The 23,842-nt window shown below is 45.6% G+C and overlaps 1 protein-coding gene across 7 annotated transcripts in view; it reads left to right on the plus strand.

Moving 5' to 3' along the window:
• The window catches only part of LOC1274089 (protein TANC2), a 121,282-nt gene that overhangs the window by 85,964 nt on the left and 11,476 nt on the right, over positions 1-23,842 (plus strand). For all 7 annotated transcript variants that reach the window (XM_061640552.1, XM_061640553.1, XM_061640556.1 and 4 more), the window contains 2 exons: positions 9,392-9,637; positions 16,762-16,916. In XM_061640552.1, coding sequence (XP_061496536.1) covers positions 9,392-9,637; positions 16,762-16,916 — 401 coding nt within the window. The remainder of the gene's footprint in view (positions 1-9,391; positions 9,638-16,761; positions 16,917-23,842) is intronic.

Here is a 23,842-nt window from a genome sequence, read left to right on the forward strand (position 1 = left end):
AAATGGGCATTTCTGTGCATCGTCGCTTGTATCGTATCGATGGAGGAATTCATTTTCACGCTTCGAAAAACACGAATCATTGTTTCAACGATTCGACGGCGCTATTATAAGCAGGGGAAGTAAGCTTCCTCTAGAGGGGATTGTTTAAAATGTTAGTTTGTAAATCTTGTGCGCATTTGCCGTGCTGGTACCAGGAGAAGTTAGCTTACGTGGAACATTCAAAGCAAGATGCAACACATTCCTTCCATTCGGCGCAGTATTTCTTTCTTTCTGAACTGCAGATGGGATGCAAACCGAGTTGCCCTGAAGGAACGGTTCTCCTCACGCTGGCACGGTATTAAAGAGGCAACATTTGAAACGAAACGGCAGTGGCATGTCGATCGAATGAATTGGTTTCGGCACATTTTGCAACCCATGACTGAAATCGGAACGAGGGAACATTGTGCATAATTTAGCACGAACGCTTCTCGACAGTGGTACTGTTTTGTTAACATTTTTGCTGTTATGCTCCGTGTGGCACCTTCCGCGATTACCTCCCATCTCCCAAAGGCTGCTTCGTTTGGAGTGTGAATTATGGAACACTCCTGTTCTGCCTGTCATGGCACCTGGTTCGATACCGAAAACTCCTCTCGTTTCGGTCGTAAATGCCACGAAGTGGTAAGTAAAATTAATAACACCAACAAAAAAGTTCTCCTCACCACCTATCGGTAAGGCGTTAAAATGCGAGGGAAAAGCTGGCTGTGCCTTCTTATTCGAACCGTACGGTCGGTTTGGCTCGGAGTGCTTCTCGAGCAGTTAAGAGGAAGCGTATCATAACCAGAACGGCCTAGGAACCGTTTGTTGCCGTTAGTTTCACGATCAACCATCAGTAGTGTTGGCGGTTTTTTGCGTGTTGATGATGCAGGATGTGCCGGCCGAAAGGAAGCAGCACCGGTTACGACGTACTAACCGAAACCCCGCTTTCCTGCATGTAGGCTTGCTACGGGAAAGCAAGCAAAAAGTGAACGTTTTGAAGCATCGCAAAAAATTGGCCAACCCGAAACAAACGAAAGTTTATGCTGTACTGTCAAATAAATCTTGGAAATTTATTGGCCAAAGCTCCATTCTCCGGCCCTTGACTTTGGGCCTTGTGTTCGGCGGGCGAGCGTTGCGTCGGTACCTACGTTAGAGTTTAGTGCTTGTGCATACAGGCACACACGCGGAACCACGCGGTGTTAGTGATGGTAGATTTGTGCTTTCTTTGGAATGGCTTTCCTGCATCCAACATATTCGAAATTAGTTTCACTTTTAACCATGCCCTATGTTGACTAGTGCGTGAATGTGTTGGTAAACGGGAAATACCTACAAAACATTCCTTTTACAAGTCACACAATTTATTCCCGCTATGAATTACAGAAGCTAAATAGTGTTTCAGTTTAATCGCTTCTAGATTATGCCATTCTGCAGACAATCACTTTCGGATGTGGAAGTAGATACAAAACGAACACAAGAATCATACATTGTGTGTACGAGCGTGGGAATTGGGAACATGATTTCCTTTCGCGGCTTTAGCAATGTAACCTTCAGTCAAATTGGGCTCCTCGCTTCACTTAACATTGAACTTTTTCGTTGCTGTTGAAAAGATCTACATTCCACAAACGTAAAGAACCACACAGATGTCCTTTATGGGATATCCTGCTACGGGACAATAAAATTTTATCAGCAATCAGACTATTTATCAATCAAACTTCTCGGTCTTTTCGAAACGCGTGTCCGACGTTTGCGGATGAACCGACTTCCACCCCAACACCTCACCCATTACACTTCAACCATCTTTCGAGAGTTTCCTACGACAGGCAAAAGAATGGAACTGGAGGTCAGTCTGTGCTATGCCGAGGTGCGCATGCCAGTGTCCTTGCTAATTGATTGTTTTAACTGTGTTTATAAAGCATCAAACTTTAGTGTTTGTTTTTGAACGTCGTTGAACGTTTACCATCGGGGCAAAAAATAAAAAATAAATAAATACCGTGGGATCCAATCACGCCAGGGCATGATAGATGGCGGTACGGGTATGATAATAATTTCAACTGCTTCCCCATTGCCTTCGATGGCAGGCTCACGATCACGAGTGGTGGCCGCGTAGCCTTGGGTTGGCAAGATTGACTTTGACAGTAGTGCTTGCGGCTAAAATGCGTACCTCCGCTCTGTTGCGTCTGGAATCGGGTTGAGTGCGCGATTGGCCTAGTGATTTGGTTGGGAAGAATGTGACTCTTTCCACTGCCTTCGCCTGTCGTCGCAACTGGTTAAGTAATATCTTGACATTGACTGCCTTCATCGAATTTCACGATGAAGCACCTCCAAATGCTGGGCTCTCGATCGTGGTGTGTACTACGTGTGAATTGCACCGAAAACTGACCTTTTCCGCTGGTGGAAACACTTTCCAGAGCGAACCGATCGTGGTGTAATCGATCGAGCGGCTATCGTTTGGAGCCCTGTTGAAGGGCTTTTCATGTCGATCAAAGAGCAACTCTTGCCGGGTGGTCAATAAACAGTCATGGCGCCGGTCTGGGGCCCATGTGGATGATCGATTTTACAACGGTTTAATAGATGCAAATGGAAGGTGTTAAATTTAATCCACCGTGGAAACAAGTTTATTTGCCGCAATAAATTTCTTTGCAAAATCCGTGTAATTGATCTGCCTAGGGTGCTGCTCATTTGCTAGCTGAAAGTTATTTATCTACCAGTTGAAAGTTGTCAAGTACTCTGAGTTTTCTACTTTTTCTACAAAAAAGTAAATAAAGATAAAGCATTGGTACGTAATCGTTCCGTGCCAATAGTCTGTTATCTTTGCATAAAGCCGGCATGCTGATCTGTTGCAGGATGTGTAATTTGATTTCAGATTTATCATTAGTATCACGAGAGCGGCTTGTATGGTGATTTGTTTTGCTGGAGAGGCGTGATATCTTTAGCATTCCCTTCACGCTCGGCAACGAACCGCATAAGTTTATTAAACCAATGATCATGCACACAAAATTTCACACTATTCGTGGGGAAATTTGATTGATTACCGTTGGTTGGCCTACGGCAGAACCGCAACATCTCTTCGGTTCCCTGTAGGGGACGAAACGGAAGCGATGAAAGTTAGGCCAATAAATAACTTTTGTTACAAACAGATTATAACGCAAAGAAGCCTTAGCATGTCCTAGTGAAAGTCCATAAATGTTATTGTGTTTCGCGAAAGCTTATGTCACATCGTAGAAAGAGTGCAGAAAATGGTGGCAGTGTCGCTTGTATACCCACAATAAAACTCAACCAAAACCCAACACCAACACCAAAATAATCGTAAAATTTTCGTTTTCCACGCGCCCGAATTTAGCTGCAGGGGTCGTTAATATAAATTTGCTACGATTTGGGGGGAGAGAAAGGTAACGGCTTCCGTTAATCGGTGTGCGTCGTGACGATTTGATTTGGTGCGCGAGTCAAACAGAAGACTGGAGCAGTATAAATAGCATAAATCTATCGCTGGTGTTGGTTTGATAGATGAATTAAGATTAGCGTCAACGGTGGCACGCTCTAGCTGTTTTCTTTCCAAAGGTGTCGGCTTGAAAATGGCAGCGATTGTTAAGCCCATTGCACAGTTGTCGTCTCGCAAGTGACGCAAAACAGCTCCCATCAAAGTGGCCATTCGCAAGGTGTTCGGGAATGGAGAGTGTTGAAAGTAAGGAAAACAAACTTGTACCACTCGGTTTGCTTTCAGCGTGTGGCACCGGTGGGGCTCGTGCGCGGAAACAAATGCTCTTAAATTTCTCATGGTTGCCCACAGGTAGATTGGCCAGGGTGATGATCGTTTGCTGATAGCCTACATAAGGCAAAATTTAAAGATGGTCATCACAACCACAACAAAAACAGACTCTGGTACCGGTCAGCAACGGTCTAATAGTATGGTTGCTGGTGATTCCGTGGAATGGGTTTTTGGCTAATTTAATTAAACACAGTCTCACCCCGGTGAAGGGGGACGACTCTCGCACACATCTTTCTCGAGGCTTCCGGTTTCAGCCGGTGACTCTGGGGTTAGCGTCAAATTCCAGGAACCAACCCTTCGGCTCGTGTTCCCATTGCTTCGTTTATCCGTTCGCTAGTTCTATTATAGCACTGGAAATGTGATTTAAGATGAAACTAGAGAGGTGATAAAACAACGAATTCCTCGACGAATGGATAACATTTGTGTGTGTTTTTTGTTGCTACGTCATTAACGTATCGTCCGCCGTTAGCCAAGTCCATAGTCAGTGGTGTCTTTATCTTGTGCACGTTACTTTTTCGGTTTGCTCATTGACCACAGTGGTCGCAATTTTGTTTCTCGCTTTTGAATTGAAATCACATTTGCTGCTTAAAGTTCGTTGGTTACGCGTCACGGGCCGTTGGCTGGGTGGTAAAAAAATGAAAATTATACGACGCAACAGTGTACGATTATGCTACAGGCGAGATGTTACAGTGGAGGGAAACGAGCCGAGCGGTAGTTTGCCAACGAGCTGTACTTCCTGCTATAGAACCATGTTGCAAAAGAAATGGTCAAAAGAATGTGTCCACGAGGCACGCTTGGCTGGCACGATGTTGGAGTGGTACAAAATTATGTGAGAAATTTTAATTGGACAATCGTTGACCGAGCATTAAGATGGGATGTTCAACGATGATACTTAACAGGTGGATTAGAATTTCAGATGTTTATCTTGTGGTAGTTGTCCCTCGACAGGTTGAGCTTTCTACAGCTGATTGAAATGTTAATGGAAGTCGTGAAATGATAGCTAAAATGCGTTAGAAGCAACAAGCTTCAAATGTTTTATACATTGCAATAGATACTTTTTGCTTCAATTTGTCGAGGTACACTTATCAATGTGTAGGGCATTGTTTTACTCACGGAATTAACTACAGTCTCAGCATATTATATAGGGGCATTTAGAAATATACCCAACTTTTATTCTGAAAATTTAATGAGGTATGGAAGGAAATTACAAAATGGTGGAATTAGTAATCAGATTTCAAGTCAAATGAAGAACATAAAGGAATCTATCTAAACCCTGTTTGATGTGTGATGCAAAATTAAAGAATATTTCTGGGAACGCATCATTTTATCATCCAAATTAGGTTGATAAAACGTTAACCCTATGGTGCCTTGTTGCCAAAGATAAGATTATTTTTTCTTTAACCAGAAGGAACGGTCCAAAGAGGCCGTTTTGCTAACGATAAGTTTCCGCAAACACATAAAACATTCCTAATGATGCCCAAAAACTCCAACGATAAAGCTCGTTTCGCTGGTCACATTCGTCTTGGCCAAAAAGATATCGATCAGAATAAATTGATAGCTATCATCCACGACGTTTCCCCGACGGAGCCAATGCTTTCCTTTTCTTTTTATAACATCCAACCTCCGGGTGGCATAGGGGCTCATAAATATGGCGGGCCGTCGTTCCCACACCAGATAACGGACCCTTCGTACGCATCGGTTGGTGGTCTGCCCGAGGATGAAGGATTGAAACACAACACTCAAGCAAATGAATCCCAACATATCGTAGCATCAATCGCAGTCCCAAAAACTCAGTCCGTGCAAATTTAGCTTACCGCTCAGTGCGCGCTTCGTCCGGAATGGAACGAGGAACCTTTGCCAGGAGTCTAACGGTGCCTGGTTAGCCTTTCTTCTCTGCTCCTGCTGCTGTTCCTGCTGGTTGGTGCGCTTCATTCCCAACAAGGGCAATCCAATTTTCGCCATCACAGTTTACAAAAGCCCAAGGGTGGAAAAGCGCGATAATTAATTGGGTGATCGAACGAAAATGATGTATCGTAAAAATATCTAACGGCTGGACACTAGCAGGTTTAGTGAAGCGGCAACCGGGGTTGTGATGCGCACCCGATCCGGGGCACATGTTTGGCGCTGGTGGCAATGGGAAACTAATTCATTTTGTTTTATTTTCATTTGACTAATTTTATAGCCCCTCCTAGTCAAGCCGACTTTCACCACCCTAATCAAATTAGCTAAATCGGCCTTTCGGACCGATCCGATGCTGCGGAGTTGGCGCACAGCGCACCGGCGCGAACTCGTTAGAGGTGAAAGGATTTGGACCAGCTTCCATTGGACCGACATTGGACCAGCTTCCCGCACGGCTCCGCTCGGTGCCAATTTATTATTTCGATCTTATCTGCGACAATCATAAATTATGTAGAAAGCCCAAACAAACGGTTCCGATACATTGGTCGCAATGCGATGCGGTGAAAAGCTTTATAGTGAAGGATACTATGGGCAAAACTAGCGCTGCACATAAACAAGCGACCAATGCCTAAATGCTTCCTGGCACCGGCATGTTCTGCTGACAAAGTTGCCCATCGTCAATCGGTGCTGGGGTAGTTGAGTTTCAACTGACACTGATAACGCGGACATTCTCGTAAAAATGATCCACTAGCATTCCGCGATCGGCCAAAGCGAAGTTCGTTCATGTTCTCAGACATTTCTCTCGCACACACTGGCCTGGCATGTGACTGACCTGTGTGCGATGTGCGGTGCGATGACAGAGACCTGGCAAGTCAATTTCTTTCACTGCAAGCTGCCGATGACAGGCTGAATGTGGAAAAACAAGCGATCAAACTCGGGACTGGAATTAACTTGCCCGCCATAGCTCATTCGCCGGGGGAACACGTTTCACTGTCACGACATTAGCGAAAACTATGTTCAGCATGTTTTGCACGTTCCGTCGATCCGTCCCGCTGCCTGTTTGTCCACAGCCCAAAAGTCCACGGGCAAAGAATGGAACCGGATCGTTGGAAAAGGTTCTTTCGCCAAACCGTAACACAATTGCAAATGGTACGTTCGAGTGTGTTTATTGGATTTGTGGTAGATTAGCACCGATCTAATACTTCTGTACTATTTTCAAGCGCGGAATGTGAAAGCGGGATGGCCGCAAATGTGCAATTCTTGTGAGCCCTCCGTATGCACAATGCCAGATTGGGTGCATTGTGCATTTCAGCGCCGTTTCTCTTGTCGGTTGGGAAGAGTTATGGTATGGATCTGACAGTCGCGTACCGTGTTCGTGTTAGCGCATAGATATCGTTGCTTTATATCGTTATTACATCGTGCGGTGCTCGAGCTGCAGTTATTGCAACCGTATCTTGGATAAACGTGACCGAAATTAATCTCCCACTAATTGAAATCTAATTCCACCCGTTAGTCCGTTAGTTGGACTACTCTCTGAATTGGACTACGGATTAGTTCGAGAGCATGGAGTATTTTGAACATTCTTTACGTTTAACATTTGAAATTTCTTTATTCCAGGATCTTGACGCCATGTTTCGTCTGGTGTCTGTCTGAATATTAGCATCGTTTCAAGAAATAATTTATATGCTTTAAAACACGCTTCTTCAAATAATAATAACCTTACCTGTTAATTCAAATACAAATAACCTTACACGTGTTTAATTTTTTGACTAGTTTTTTAAACATATGTTCACTCAATCAGGGTATCACCCCGAATGCTAACTTAACCAGTATTCTTCTCAACATTCAGAAAATAGGATATTCGTAGAAGAAAGAATAAAACAAGTAGAACCTGTTACGAAGGCATTGAAAAGCTAACAAAATAACGTCTGCAACAGGCGCACCATGTCGATCGTTTGGTTTTCCACCATTGCGGTGCTGAAAGGTCAGCAATGCGCGACGATCAATAACCCTCGATGCGGGGCAACGAAGCAGCTTGCTCTAGGGGTGAATGGGGCATTCTCGGATGCTCGTGTGTTTGTGCCTGTCTTTGTTTCCTTTCGTCCTGGCATACTGGAATCCACAAGCAATACCGTTCAGTACTTTAATCCCGCTGTAGTGACCCACTTCCACACAGTTGGCAGGGTCCGTTATTGGTTAAGAGGTTGCGGCCGGTTGACGACCGACACAGATCGATCTCCTCGGGCAGGAAAGTTGTTTACATTCAAAACTGACAAAATATTCGCGGAAGAAATCGTGCACCCGAGGCATCACCGTGATCCTGTGGAGCCAAAATCTCGACCGTTTAATCGCTTACCCTAGTGAGGGGGGAATGAGTGGTGGAGGTAACGGTGCGCGCGGACAAGCAAGGATGATTTATTGTTTTACAATGGGGATCGAAGTTTGGAGCAACGCGTGAATTCACCACGTCGCAGAGTTGCCACGGCTTAAGCTCGAGAAATTCTACATCCTATTGATCCCGATGTGTGTGTATGGTCGGTGTTTAATATTAGCAGACGGCATAGATCTGATCTGATCAGGAGTTTGACACACAACCAATGTAGTGTCCCTGTTATGGGTTGAACGATTCATGTACTTTACTTTGTCACAGACGAATCGAGCGCGTACGTACATTGTTGCAAACGGTCGTTTGAGCAAAACAAAAACGAGAGAACCCTCCGGGGTCCTTTCGCTCTCTCGCGTCAAAAGTTGCAATGGGGCCTAAAGTTCAATTCACTTTGGATGAACGTACGGGAAGCGAACGCGCTCCCCCGGCCGGACCTGTCAATTCGTCTTTTCCAGGCCGTTTCCGTATTTCTCCTTATGGTCGGGGTGCGGTCGGGACCTCCCGCTGGATCAAACACGGCAACACACACAGCAGGTGCTCCACCCAACAAAGTGGCGAGCGAGCGGGAAGGGCACGTGGTCCCGGTTTGTTGACCCGCGGGACATTGGTTATTAATATTTGCAAATTTGAAAAATCGATTGTTCTCGAGCCCTGGGCGCTCTGTGGAGACTCGATGGTTGAGTGATGTTTGGGATCGTACTTTCGTAGTAGGGCCGCTTTTCTGTCTCCCTAAAGGTACGCTGACTCTGAATATCCCGCGCGAAGATCTGGGTTGGGTTCACTCGTTTCAGGTGCACCTAACCAAGGGTACGGTGCCCGCTGAGGACGCAGTAAATCTAGCCTAGTTTTAACCAGGTGATCCTGAGTAAATTTATGGTCGGTGAAGCTTGCCAAAGGGCTCACACGTTTGGAAGGTCATACCTTGGTCGGCCCCCTTTTAAACCCCGAATGGGTCCAATTCCAATGTTGTGACTTTCGTTTCCGCCTCTAATGGAGGCTCGTACGACCAACTCGTCTCGGCAGGGTGGTAAATGAGGCGTCATTAATTTATTGACCTTTGTTCTCCCTTTGCTGCGGCACCCCAAAAATGGAGAATTGAAGGGCCTAAGCGTCTTGAAGCGGCCGCTGACTTTTCAATCGATGGCTCTATGATAGCGTCGTGGAGGGTTTGGTTGTTTCGGTTTTTGGCCAGTTGATATTTTGCGGAGAACCTTTTACTCGAATGGATCGTAACCCGCTCCCAATGATGTGCCAGCGAAGGTGCGCAGGGTGCTGGTTGTGACTAACCGACTAAAAACCTTTCGTTTGCTTTCGTTTACTTTCAGATTTGGCAGCGATTCGTAAGATACTGGAAAACGAAACCGGAGGCGCCCTCTGTCCGAGCTGTCAGATGCCGTTCGATAAGGGCAAGAAAAGGAAGCTGATCGACGCCTGCGGCCACGAACGGTGCTACTCGTGCATGTTCCGGAACGAAGCTTGTCCGCACTGTCAGGCACAGAAGGAACCGAACCAGCCCGGTCACCTGCCACAACACCATCCGGCCTCCCGTGTGCAGCCGGATATGGACAACGGTAAGTCGGCGGGTTTTATAGATAAAGAAGATTTTTTTAATGATTTCCTACCCTTTTTTATCCCGATGGTCATCCGTGTTAGCGGTCGATTCGGAAGGGTAATTTTAAATTAATTTCCTACTGCAATCTCACCCGCTTCCTTTGCTGCCATGTGGACTCAAGTGTCGTCTGGCCATATGGATATAGGGCTTGTGTCGAAGAAATGTTGTTTCTCACCTTGCAGCATTCACGAAACTGTCATGTCAGTTGTCATATTCTGAGATTTATTTGAATTTTAGGAAGCCACCAAATATTTTGCTCATATTTAAATTACCATATGAAAGCCACTCGAAGAATCAATTTTGAATAGATAGAGATCTAGAAATCTTTATCCGATATGTACGAGAAAACAAATGTTTTTATTGTTGCGGCATCGAAAGTGTACCTTTTTGATTAAACTTTAGGAGTTTCGAAGTTTCCTGGCGTCTTTTTCATATCCTACAGATAGTTCCGCCCAAAAACAAAAAAACCTATGTGATATTTTGATGTGTATATTTTGTATGTGAATATGTTGATTGTGGCTTTTATTGACGCCTGTGCAAAAGTGAATGCTCGATCGTGATTAAAACGAGCGATATCTTTATTACTTCACTTTCGGCTCGATCGGTTCTTCTTGCTGCTGGTCCTTTTAACACCTCTCGATCAACCTGTCAGAGAGCGGCTACACACGTACAAACACACACACTTCCCCGTCATCACGCGTCCTAGGTTTAGGAAGGACTTCCACCTGACCCGGTTCGGATGGAAATGGTTTAAAAATGCCCATTATTGGATCCGTGCGAATGACAACGGAGCGGGCTGCGATCCGTTGATGTAGATTTAGCGTTTTGCGGCAAAATCTCTTTGATGGCTTCTGCCCGCCAATCAAAAACTCCCACCCCCTGGCCTTCGTCACCATTCGTTGTCGTCGCGCTCGTAATTGGGTCGTCACTGACCTTGTGTCAATTCTGCCAGCTGCATAAAGCAGGCAGGCTCCACCGTAGAATGATTTTGGGTGACTGATGAACTTTTCTCGAGCCGAGACAAGATACCTGATCCTTCGATTGGGCTCACATACCGCCGGCGCGGTCGAGCTTGGATTAGTATCGGTTAATTACGATCAGCACAATCGGATCGCCGGGCCGGCGTGATCGACGGTGGCTGAAGGGTGCGAACATTGTGGGTTGGTTTATCGTTGTTTTTTTTGTCCATTCGCTCGTATCACTTTACGAGATGCATTCTGCTCGATTGGAAAGTGTTGGGGAAGGACGGGCGGGAAGGGAAATTAATTTTGCGTTTTATTTCCTCAATGCTCAATGTTGACGAGATTGTATCTCGCCCAGTTCCAGTGCGCCACGGAAAGCAAACGTGTGGACGAACTGCTCTTTTATTGGTTGCATTTACTTTGCGCAATCGTTCGCAACCATTAATGTTTGACCTACTCCCAAGGGACTCGCGGATCCGCATTGTATGCATGCGTCCCAGGGTGCACTCCACGGTGTGTGCTGGGCAGCAGCAGCCCAGTAGAGCGATCGCTCTTCTGGTCAAGTGTCAACGTATGATACCGATACTTGTGGACCGCCGAGCTGTTGCTTGGTGGTTGTGCGTATATGTTCATTTGTTCCTTTATTCCGACGGTAACCTTCTCCGGTGGCCTAAGCTACCCGGAGTGCCCTCTGGGTGCGAAACATCATGGCAGTTATCATGGCAGAGCCTCACCTCCAACGATGCTTGTCGTTTTATGATACATAAAAATTTAATTTGCCCACCGTTAAGATCAACTGACATTGAGGGGCAGTACGCGGACTACTAGTAGCAGCAAGGACTGTCGTTTTCGTTCCTTTGCCTTTTTGTTGCGCCGCCAGTTCCATTGCCGCGTGCATTGCTCGTTTTTATCGGTCTCTTGGGAGGTCAGCTAATGTTGAAAATAATTGTTAAATTACTCGCGTCTCGTGCTTTTTTGCAAAGGTTTGAAATTTAGTTACAATGAAGCTTGAAGTAAGCAATTAGCAAACGAGTTGTTTGTTGTTTTTTTGGTCTCTGCGAAAAAGATATCAAAATTAAATGTCACCTTTTATGCAATAGCATTGGACGTAGAATTCAAATTAAATATTTGATTTGTAAAATTAAGCATTAAATGTAAAACTCATGTTTGTCACCCAATAAATAATATATTTTCAATGGATAAATTTCCTTACTGCACGTAAGTTACGATTATAGCCGATGGTGGAGTGCTTAATTTACGATACAAATAAATATGAGGATTTGTCGTGCCAAATTAATCGTGTGGGAAAGATATGTTATAGTATTCGTTCGTTTCACAATGATAACCTTGTTAGCTGTATTTCAGCCATTCCGTGCAAAAAAACAACACCAGAAAAGTATCGCGTTGGTGGGTCTTATTTCGCGATATAACAACCTTCCGTTTTAATTCAATTCCCAATATTCGTCACGCCATGGCTTTTAATGGTATCCATGTTGCGGCTGGTTTCTTTTCCGCCCGCCCATTAGACACATCTGCCTTTCGTTTGTCGTGACGACGGTATATGATGAAGAGGACGCGGTCGCACGAATGGAAAGACTTCGATAGGACAGCAAGCGACGAACCTCTGATACGGTGGTGGATTAGCAAGCCTCCCCCGGGACATGGTTTTGTCATCCAGTTTGTCTTGTTTCGGAATCGTAAATTGTGGGATTGTGCGAATATTTATTAATCCACACGTCACGTGTGTAACACCGGGAGCAGGTTTCCCTTTTAAGCATTACATCAATGTGGGGAGCAAGAAAAATGAAATACGTTCGTGTGGCATGATTTGCAACAAAGTAACTCCGGAATAGTTTTCAGCAATCAAATTCCTTTCCAAACTTGTAGTTTATATAAAAGTTCAACAAAAGGAAACAAAATAAATGGTTAAATTTGTCGGTTTTTATTTTCGCTCCTGTTGTTTAAGCTTTCTGCGTTGTAACAAAATAAAGCACATCAAATCTGCCTTGAACATATTTGACCCATTTGGATTACAAAACTACCACTGCAGCGCTGTGCTTCTGCAGCTGCACCGTTTTTCAATTTGGCTGTAAAATTGTACCGATTCGTTTCGGTTTCGTTCCGTGCGCGCGGGTATAAACCATCCACCAATCAAGTCAACTTTTCGATCGTTGGGGCGAGAAAACTTTTCCATTTGACATTTAGTCTTCACATCAGATGGAACTCACTCGATGGGGACTGCTTTCCTGCAGTGCCACGAAAGAATAAAAGTAAACGGTGCCATTCGGTCGTGAAGAACGATTTCCACTGATTTATGTATCGCTCGGTTATGCTGAGCCGCGGTGCCGGTTGAATCCCCGGCCCGAAAGCGAAACGTGGCGGGTTCCGCGAAACGGTTAGCGCTGACATGTTGAATCATTTTGCGGTTGATTTAACATCTTTTTTTGTTCGTCTCGGTCCATTACGTTTGCATGGGCGATTAAATGAAAATTCATTTACCTCTACGCTGTAGAGGTTGGTGGCAGTAGCAGCAGAGGTAGGTTTACATTATAAATCATGATTGGATTGCCGCAATAACCGCAGATTTGGGTAAAAACTTTTAGCAGCGTACGGTTCGAAGTTCCAGTGCGCGAAGTGGTTGGTTTTTGTTGTTGTTGTTTTGTTTTACTGTAATATGTGACGCATGAAATGACATGCATTTTAAATGCGTATCTGGAACCGAAATTGGTTCGGTTTCCCGGTATGTACACCAGCGATTGTAGTATTGTAGGACGATCTTTTATGCAAATACACACATGTGTTTAGTTCTCTTATGCTCTACTTTCTTCAGGAACGTCCATTGATTTTACGCCTTCAAACGTGCTGGGAGTAAAATCGCAATGTAATCGAAAACGCCTTCCCGAAAACGCACAAAGCACCAAGGGCGAAAAGGAAGGTTCATTGTGATTTGCATACTGGGTACGGTCGTTGTGCAAAGCAGTGCTCGCGCGCAGTTGTTCTTCTTATCTGTTGTTGATCTTGCGCATTGTGCCGGAAGAATGGATGCTCGTCGAAAGCAAGTCACCTTCACATAGTTCAACAGAACAGTTCAATTTACATTACAATACCTGTACGGGTACATGAGGCGCAGCAGCTGGTAGAATGTTTTATCTTTTATCAGAAGTATGTATCAATGTGTGTGAATAATCGATGCTAGAATTGTTTGAGTTTAAAGCATTTTGGGATAGAAGCAACATTTAGAAATAAATTGGAATACATTTTGAATGATATTACCTTGTAGTGTACACAACATTTAAAAATACTTGAAGCAATACATTGGTATATACGATATGTAGTTGTTTGGTTATGATAATAAATACAAAATAACGGAATGAAATCACAGTAATAAACATATTAACATATTAAACAATCTTGTTAAATTGAATGAAGAATCGAAAATTCGAAAGAGTGCAACTTCAAAACCTCAGACATTTATCCTCCTTATTGTGAGTTAATATTCTCATGGCCATGCAACAACGTATGCAATCATCACATAACTATTATGCGACAGTATAATTGTAACAGCGATTGCTATTGACTTCTATTCAACTGAACCTGCATAAATAAATACCACCAAGAGGCTATACACACTATGAACTATTGCCATCCGACTGGTTGGCGTACGATGCTTTAGGCAGTTTCTTAAGACAATTCCCCTTCGTTCAAGAACACTGGCACAGTCAGAATTGGTGGGTCGTGATTTGCAAAGAATGTTACGCAATAACGTGTTTTCTGCCATCCAAACGCTCTGCTGTACACCGCCGACATAGCTAGTTAAATGCTACCGGCTACCGGAATACCGGATCGTGCCCAGTTCATACCCGCCCGTTTCGGAAAGTGTTTGCTGCTTAGCGGTGTGGCTTTATACACATGCACATGGCTAGTTTCCCCACAATCGGCGTACGCAACAAATGGGCATTGTATTAGGTGACGTTTGGAGGGCAGGCTGCATACACACTCGAAGGAAGGACACGTGCAGCAACCGACCTGTGCGATCGCGTATGTATGTGATTGTGTATGTGTATCAGTGAGACCACTTCAGTGTAGAATTATGCTGTTATTATAGTGGACGCTCGATCGGCCATTCTCTGATCTCCATAAATGGTGAAGGGTAGATACATGCCCGGATGTTTTTTTCTTCTTCCTCACACCCCGTTAGGCAAAATGTACTCCGCGCGCGATCGTGGACGGGTATCGAATCGTATGGTGAACCGCTTTAGAGCTGCCGGCTATGATGCGATACCCAGTGCTCCGAGCACGGTTGAAGTGTTAAGACCTTCGTCTCCACTAATCATATCACTGCCACCGGTGTTACCCCTGCTGATTAATCATAGCATTATTTAACCAGCCTTTTTTTACATGATACGTAACGTAATCAAATGTTACATACGGGGAGAATCGGCATCACCTTCATTTTCGAGGCTCCATTTCCCGCATGCTTCTCTTAGTGCATGCTTGTGCAATCCCTTTTGGACGGCAAAACAAACACCGACAGCATGTTCCACCAGAGATCAGACACGAACAAACCAAAACCACTCACTTTCTATTCCCTGAGAAAGGTCTTCATTTGGTATTTTTTTTGCTTTTTGTTTACTTTTTTTCAACAATTGCTCAGCATCACGCACCGATCAACGCTTTGTTAGGGAGCAATTTTCTTTCTGCACTCATTAGGCGTGAAAAAATCATCATTCGAAAGGCAAACGGTGCTGGCGGTAGAGCAAGACGTTTGGTGGTGGTGGTGGTGGTTGGCGAGTCGATCGGTTCACGACATTCGGCCGCGGCCACATGTAGTACATGCTACAGCATGGGTGTACCAGCAGCAACGGTGAATGATGCACTTCGGCGCCCAATTTCGAAGAAGTAATTTTACGCACGCTCACGTACACGATGTTTTCATCTTCCGGTTGGTTCCACAAAAAGCCACAAAAAGCCGAAGTGTGGCCGCCTTGCTACTTGTACGTAAACCCATTTCATTTCGCCTGTTTTTGTGGTATGGCGTGTCTGGAGCCCTTAAATGTGGTTCAATTTGTGCGCCGCTGCGGAAATGGAAGCTGTCGCGCTCATGGTAGCAGTTGGTGGTTGTAAAATTCAGCACCTCGGGCCACTCAGCCATCTCCGGCACGGTTGCGCTCAATTATGTGCCGTTGTCAATGGGAGCAACTTTTAAAAGCCTGCAAGCTGTTTCAAGTTGAGGCAAAAGTTGACTTTTGTGCACAGAAATTTGTACCGCTAAAACGGCAAAAAGCTTTACTTTAAACAGAGTGCGTAACAAACATACCACCGTTCCGTGGCATCTACGCCACAGCAGCATAAATACCGCTGGGGCCATGTCAATATCGTCTTTAGGCACCGTACGTGGTTGAGCGTGTGTTTTTGGCCTGGTTTATTCCGGTACGGGTGCGGTGTAAAATGGCTGAAATATCGTTCATTCTGCCAATTATATGCAAATGCCAGCGCCATTTCGATCGTGCGAGGCAGGTCATTATTATCATTATAATCATTATGACATTTTGTTTGCATTCGGCCGACCGCAGCACACAGTTGCATTCCAACGGGGGTTGTTTGCCGCCGTCTGCCACCAAAAATTGGCGACCCCGAAAATGAAAACACATCACCATGAAAGACACAAGACGATGATGGTTTGTGGTGCCACATGCGTTCGAACACAGCGCTTCGAGCTGCATCATTTGCGTCGCGTCATATGTGAAAAGGTACTGTGTAGTGCTTTCTCTGCCCGCTTCCTTCGACGCACCTCACTCAAGCTGACAGGACAACGTGTGCAATTTGACACCTTCTGCACAGGGCACACGGGACACCAATCACGTGCAATCGTACCATCGGTGCATCGGATCATTACGATTGTTATGTGTTTCGTTCGTTTCGATACGTTCGCTCGTGGTGGTGGGTCGCAAAAACCATTGCCGTGTGGATCGTACAATTGTAGCGACGTATTTAATTAACAACGGATCAAAAACGACCGATCGATCGTTCGATCGATGTCGAGCGAATGGGACCGGCGCTAAGGGGGTTTACGCAACTGTACGATCAAATGCTATTTATGCTCTTTCTGTTTGGTTTACAGATATTCTCTCGTCGAATGGTGCTATCTACCAACCGCTCAGCCGCAAGATGCACGGTTATGGGAGCAGTAACCATCTGATGTCACCGCTAGGCTCACCGCAGCCTCAAAATCGATCGCAGATGCGCACGAACGGGCACTTCTCGTCGATCTATCAGGTAAGCATCGGAGTATAAAATGAATACACATAATTTTTCAATTTAAATCCTCATGCAGTAAAATAAAATAAAGTTAATAAATAAATCAGCTGATGTAATCAACGCTGATCATAGGCTCAACTTAAACTGAATGTACCTCGGATTAAAAATATAAACCATAAGAATGTTTCTTCCACACACAAATTGACACTTGAACATCGAAACTACTGACAAATTTAGTACCAGTCAAAGACTCTGTAGAGTATGCGACGTTTAAGTAGTCTGACAACCCCAGATTTGCCCTTATTGTTCAAAGGATAAACGCTAAAGTTCAGAGCAAAATGTCACTACTTCGGTAATAGCAAAACGTGTTTAACAATTTGGACACCATAAATATGAAACACTGTGTCCAATATTACAGGTATACCAATGTGATTGCCTCCTTCTCAATAATGCTAATGTAATTCGCGGTCCGGCAGAGTTAATGTAATTCAGTTGCAAAAAAGACGTAGTTCAAGCCATGATTGACACAGGACGGTTCACTCGCAGTCCGTATGATATGCGACAATTTCTCGACCCAGTCAATTGACCGTCAATTGTCTTTGGGCGCGATACGGCGTGGCGAATTCTATTAATGCAGCAGTACCCCAAGCGCTGGAACCAATCGATCTGGAGCAAAGGTTAGCTCCGAACAAGTGAGTGTCGGCTGTGGCGTGACCGATAGCCGGTGGAGCCCATCACGCTCAAGGTACGGAGTCTGCAGCTTGTAACCACCGGCAACCACCTAATTAAGCCGGAGGTCATCCCCTGGTACCCTGGCCAGCCCCGGTGGTACCGTTCGGGGTCGACAAATTTCAACGTGACCGCTCGGCGGTACCTCGCTCACGTCGACTCGCCGTCTTGATTGATATATTTATTACGCGCGCGAATGCTGTTGGAGTGTGCTGTTTCTTTTCTTGCTGTCCGGCTGCTGCGTCATTATACGGCTGCTGCGTGGCCCGCCAGACTCCCGCTGGTCATAATCGAAGGCCAACCTGAGCGATAGCAAATGTCAGTGATTGCGGGACCGCACCATTCAGCAAACGTCCGGCGTGTAATGTTCCGGCGTACAGAATGTCTCACTGAGCGTAAGAGCGAACGGCAGCTCGTGGTGGTGGCGTTCAATCGGCATTAAAGGCTTTTTTATCAATTGGACGTGGTTCCGGTTGGCGCGAAATGGCGCGAAAAATTATGCTCCATTCCCCTGACCTAATGGTGCACGCGAGGAGGGCAAACATAAAAACATTAGCAAACGACCAGCTGTTAGGTGGTGGGGCAAGGGATCAGTGTGTGTGTGTGTTTTGACAGGGTCAATTAGTTGATGTAAAGGCTCGGTTGTTTTGGTTTGTTTTGGTACCGGTGCGAATGGGTTTAGGTTCAGGTGTCCGGCTGACTGGCTGATGGGTGATGGGCGAAGACATGACCTAGACACGGTTTCATAGCTGTGGCTCCTCATCCGCGGCATGCACGGGAAGCACGGCGTCTTGTGGTGCTCATTTGGCACAAGGTTACGTTTGGCAAAAACCGTTTGGATGTGTTTTGTCTGTGTATGTGCCCACTTTACGCAAGGCTTTATGACAGCGCGTTGATACAAACCGAGCTGGCGAGCTTTTGTTCGACAGCGACAATCGATTCGTTCGTTTGTTTGGGATGTCTTTTCACTGTTGCGTTGATTGTTGAATTATTTATAAAGTTATTGAATCATCGAAGGTGTTAATTCGGCAAGTTATGGCATGAAAAACTACCCAAAAGCCAAATTTATTCCACTTTAAAGCCAAACTCTTGATGAGCCTATATTGTCGAGTGAGCATATTCGGGTACGCATTGCAGGACATTTAACGTGATTAAAGCTCGAGCGCGTTGAAAGGCATCGTACATTCAAAACGGCAAATTAAGCCCACATTACCCAGAGTTGTCAATGGTCGTAAAAGAGCGCACCAGTACTACTTTCGTTATCAAAAAAGCACCAGGTTTGTTGCACAATTCGGGCGCCCAACATCAGATTACCAACACCAGTTCAACACCACTGCAGCACAACGGCACAGTGGATGGATTGCGGTTTTATTGCTCACATAAAGCTTGTGCACTCTCTTTCGCCTGTGTTTCATTTTTCGCCTGCCCTAGCGATTCGATAAATGATTGACTTGTGCGCGCCATGGGCATTGAAATAATTCAGCAACTCCGGACCGAGGGGGGTTTTTATGGGAAAACGTCCACAACTACTCGCCCGGACGATCATCATCGCTTTTAATTGAGCCCGTCAGTATTGGGGTGGCCGGCGTAAATGTCGAGTGCAGCAGCGAGCATACAAACTTTGCAAACTCTCCAGCGCTTGATTGATCAACGTTTTATTCTTACACTGAGGGATGGTTCCTCGTTTAAGGGCGGCGGCGGTGGTGATGATGATGATGTTGTGCAATAATAGGTACAGCATTGTGGGGAAGGATCCCTCATTCCTACCAACACACACAAATACACTCGTCAATACGTTTTACAGCATTGCTTGTCGCTGGTTACGCCTCAAAATAAGAGTAAGAAAGCCTTTACCAATAAACCAATGACACTGCGAGTTGGGCAAGAGCGAGTGCCAGAATTTATGTTGTCCCGGTAGTTCAAGGTGCAGCTCGGTGGTTCAGCCATCGGCTTGCACTAAGTGCAGAGAGTGCGCCAATTTGTACGGACAAAAGTGTCAATAAAACGCTGTTCGACACTTCTTGTGACAAACCGTGAGCGCAAAGCCCCGGGTGGAAATAAATCCTGAAAGCCGCGCGGTCGGCGCAGTGTGAAGTAGGAGGGCATCGGTGCTCAGGTAAAAGCGATCGCTCGAAGGGCAGCGGGCGTCCTAGAGAGCGGGCTATGATATTTTATTGATATATTACGCGCTATTCACGATTGTCGCAATCAACCTTGAAGACCGTCGAAATGACCGTGTGTCCACACGGGAGGAGACACAACCATCAAGGAGGATGAGGGGAAGGGAGCTACACGGATCGGGTCCCTATCAATGTGGAACAGACACACACACATGTGCGATCGAAAACAAAACAACCCACAGGGAAAGATAATTGAAACGTAAAGCCACCCGCGGATCGTGTGCGGGACCTGTGCCGCGGTCTCCACGCACTCCAAAGCGTGGATTTGCGTCTCCATCGTCTTTTTTTTCTGCCATCTACCAACAGAACTCGACAGTCTGTTCGAGGTCAAATTCGATCGCATGCTGCGCACATACGTATGTGTGCTTATGCTTTCCAGCGACCGCAGTTGGCAGAGTAAAATGAAAATTGAAGGGAATTTCAAGTGCTTAATTGATTTTTCGCACGACATTGACAAACGTGAGAATATTGTATGCTTGCGCTCGCTGTCCCGGCCAAACGTTCTTTTACGTCTGCCACTTGCGACATCGGCTCGAGGTGTCAACGAGTGGAAAAGGGAGTTGGAGGGAGAGAGAGAGAGAGCGGGCGAAAATGGCATGCAAAAGGTATGGTCGCATCGTTGGCTGCTGCATCGTATCGATTCCGAGGTGCGATTGTCGAGATTTATGATGTTTACCTTATGCTGCGGCGTGCAATTTTGCCACACTCGTCGTCTGCCCTCGGACGATAATTTAAAGGTGATAAATTAATTATGGCCGGTGAGTGGCTGGGCAAAGGGTGATCGATGTATGCACAGGGTGTGTGTAGTCGTGGAGGACGATACAGTTGTGAGAAAATGTTATACAGTTCGAGGAACGTAGCATATAACATCGTTGCAATTGTTGCATATTATAAAGCGTTTGAATCGCCTTATCTTACTGATTTCTGATGCGTGAAAATGATCCGACGACCCTCTAATGCGCGTGCCAAAACACAACTCACAACGTGTCCACACGCGTACAAAACCCGTGTATCCTGCTGAAATCTCACGGAAAGTATTGATTTGTCACACTTTACAAAAACCACACTTACATCAACAGAGAAAGCCCTTTTGATTGTGCAGTTTGTTATGTCGCTCAGTGAACCTTCGGTTCATTCTTTTCATCAACAAATCAGCTCGCGTTTAGCGCATTGTTTGATCTGTGCCGTCTGTTGAATGGTTTGCGCACGCTGTTTTTTTAGCGTATTAACCATTCCAAGCAGCACACTCCGATGGCGGATTGTTGGTGGCATACGTTCACACCGTTTCGTACATTCTGCAAAAGCGTGAGAGACACCGATTTGGAAAACATATGTCCCCCGCCGCCGTGGTGCAAGTTTATGAAGTGCAACGACAGCACGCCTCCTACCCCTTCTGACGCTGTAAAGTTGCTCTATTCAAACGGTGTGACATGCAAACTGAGCAATGAAATCTTATGCCGGCAATCAATTGGGTCTCGTGTGTCGCATCGGTGTTGAGTGTTGAGAAAGTGTGAACGTATGAAATTGGTACGATTTTAAGGTACTTTCCATGTGGTATGATGTGCCAAAGTTATGAGGAAAATGTTCGCTGTTTGATTCGATGGCGCATTTCCAAGATGTTTCCAGTTAGCTCCGATTTAGTATGTGGATGATAAAAAGGGTTGCAAAACATCGGAAAATTAATTACGTTCAATCACTTCTGATTCAAACTGTTAAAACAATGCAGTAAATATTCAAAAAAAAAATTAAGTTTAAGCTCAAAATATTGAGTTGACTCTATTGACAAAGGGTAAAAAACCTATCAAACTCTTTTTCAAGTAGGAATTTTTCATTTACCGACCGGTTCATTTGAATCCAATTAAGCCAATTTCGGTGGCACTTTCGTAGGCCGCTGCGTAACGTGAAACATCAAAGAACCAAATGGTAAAGAAAAGAAAAAAATAAACAAACGTACACACGTACATGAACATAACTCTTCGCACAACGTCTTTGTTTCTCGGTTGATTAAAGTACTCGGAGGCTGGGAAATATTTTGCCAGACCGCCGGCCAAATCAAACCAACGGGGGCAGCATGGAGGGTGCGACGAACAGTAGTTTGTTGGTGGGTGGGCACACTAGTTGAACATATCTCCCCTTCCTCTTTGCCAGACACACATACAGACCCACACACACGCACACCTTTATAATAGACCCATGTTGTGAGAGTATAATTGAATGAGCTTAATTCGCGTCCAGCAGCAGCGGTGGCGGCAGGAGTAGCATGCGAAACCGCCAACCGTATGCAACATATGCTGTTTCAAATGCTGTACAACATTGGGTCAGATCGTTCGATCGTTAGCAAGCCAATCGACAGCTCCCGGGGTCTTTGCAAAAAGGTGCAGCTACACCGACCGCCGACCACCGGCTGCTCGAACCCGGCCCGACGTGTGTCCATCATCAGCATCAACTCCCGGGCAAACCCAAGAAGCTGAGGCGTAATGCGGGAAGGTCTCGTTAGTTTGGTTTTTGCACTACACCCTCTCTGATCTGGCACGGCGCGATCGCGATCAGGTCGAAATCATCGAACGTCACCTGCAGTGAAAGGTGACGAGGTGGATGCAGGGTGAGGAGTGTGTACCACCAGTGACGCTTTTTATGGGTCTGCACGACGCGAGGGACAAACGGGTGATGGAACGAGCGTACACAAATTGGAGGCCGCCTGGTAGTGGTGCTGCTGTTGGTGGCCGCACCATTAGAGCGCACACGCTGTCGTTGTCTCATAATTATGCTTCTGTACGGTGTGCAGCACGGTAGAGAAACGGTGGCGAAGCGGGCTAGGAAATTATGATCCATTACATCAATCAGCGCATCGCAATGAAGCCTTTTTTAGGCAGAGGTGTTGAAAAGGAATGCAATGCCAACACCAAGAACCAAGGAGCGGGGTGAGCGTGGAAGCTTCAAAGCGCAAACTAGGCTCGTTGACGGGTTAGACACCATGTGAGGGTTGTTCATCTGTATTTTTAATACACAAATCCATCCATACACACACACACACATGCAAACGCTACCAGCGCTGCAGACCCGTTGTGTGAGCGTAAATCATGATGCATAATTTACCTTGCAAGCGTGTAAAAGATCGCCAGAAAATCAATCGATTTGCAAATGCATCCTCGAACGATCGCGAGATGCTGCCCGATGCTGGCCGCGGCCGCGGTGTTGCAATCGCCTCCCGCCGTGTGCTAGGAACTAATGTCGACTGCATGCATGCGTAATGTGAAGGGTCCGGTTTATTTTTATTAATGTTCGCAACGTGCGCTGCATATTTGCTGCTGCTGCTGCTGCTGCTCCGCACACTGAAAAAGGCTGGCGCCAATTCACGATTCGCGCAGTCGTAAAAGAAAACAAAAATTAAACGGAACGTTTGCCTTGCTTGCTTCCCCTCGGCATTGGCCGGATATTGATGGAGTGAATGATTGATGCAAAAGATGGTTTCCAGACCTTTGTGTGAGAGGTTTCCAGAAGTTCGAAAAGGATTGTAGCTTTAAAATGAAGCACTGCATTTGAATGCACTGTTTGGTGCAACAAATTATCACCCTCGACATTAAAACGAATCGTGTCGATCCGGGAGGGGAAGTTTACGCTTATGATTGGGACGTGTTCGGTCGTCAAGGTAAATTGTAACATAAATCAATAAGTGCGATCGTTACTTTGAATTACTACGATGCATGGTGGGGGGCCTTCTGTCCAAATGGAGGACCAAAAAAACAATTCACCATCCTGCAAGCGCACGGTGTGGACGTCGTTGAAACACCATTAATCCAAATCAATCCTCTAATCGTTGCTTAATGTGCGATCGATGCAAGATCATTACTCACGAAACACTGTTCCCCAACTTGTGGCAACGGACGGATGCAACAGCAATCGATCGACCGATTGCATAACGATCGTCCGATGCTGTCAAACATCCGCACCGGACACCGATCGCGTTCCACATCTTGCACGTCTTTGCACGATCGATCGATCGATCGATGGAACTGTACGACACTGTGTGGTGGA

This window comes from Anopheles gambiae, chromosome 2 (assembly GCF_943734735.2).
Source record: "Anopheles gambiae chromosome 2, idAnoGambNW_F1_1, whole genome shotgun sequence".
NCBI lineage: Eukaryota > Metazoa > Arthropoda > Insecta > Diptera > Culicidae > Anopheles > Anopheles gambiae.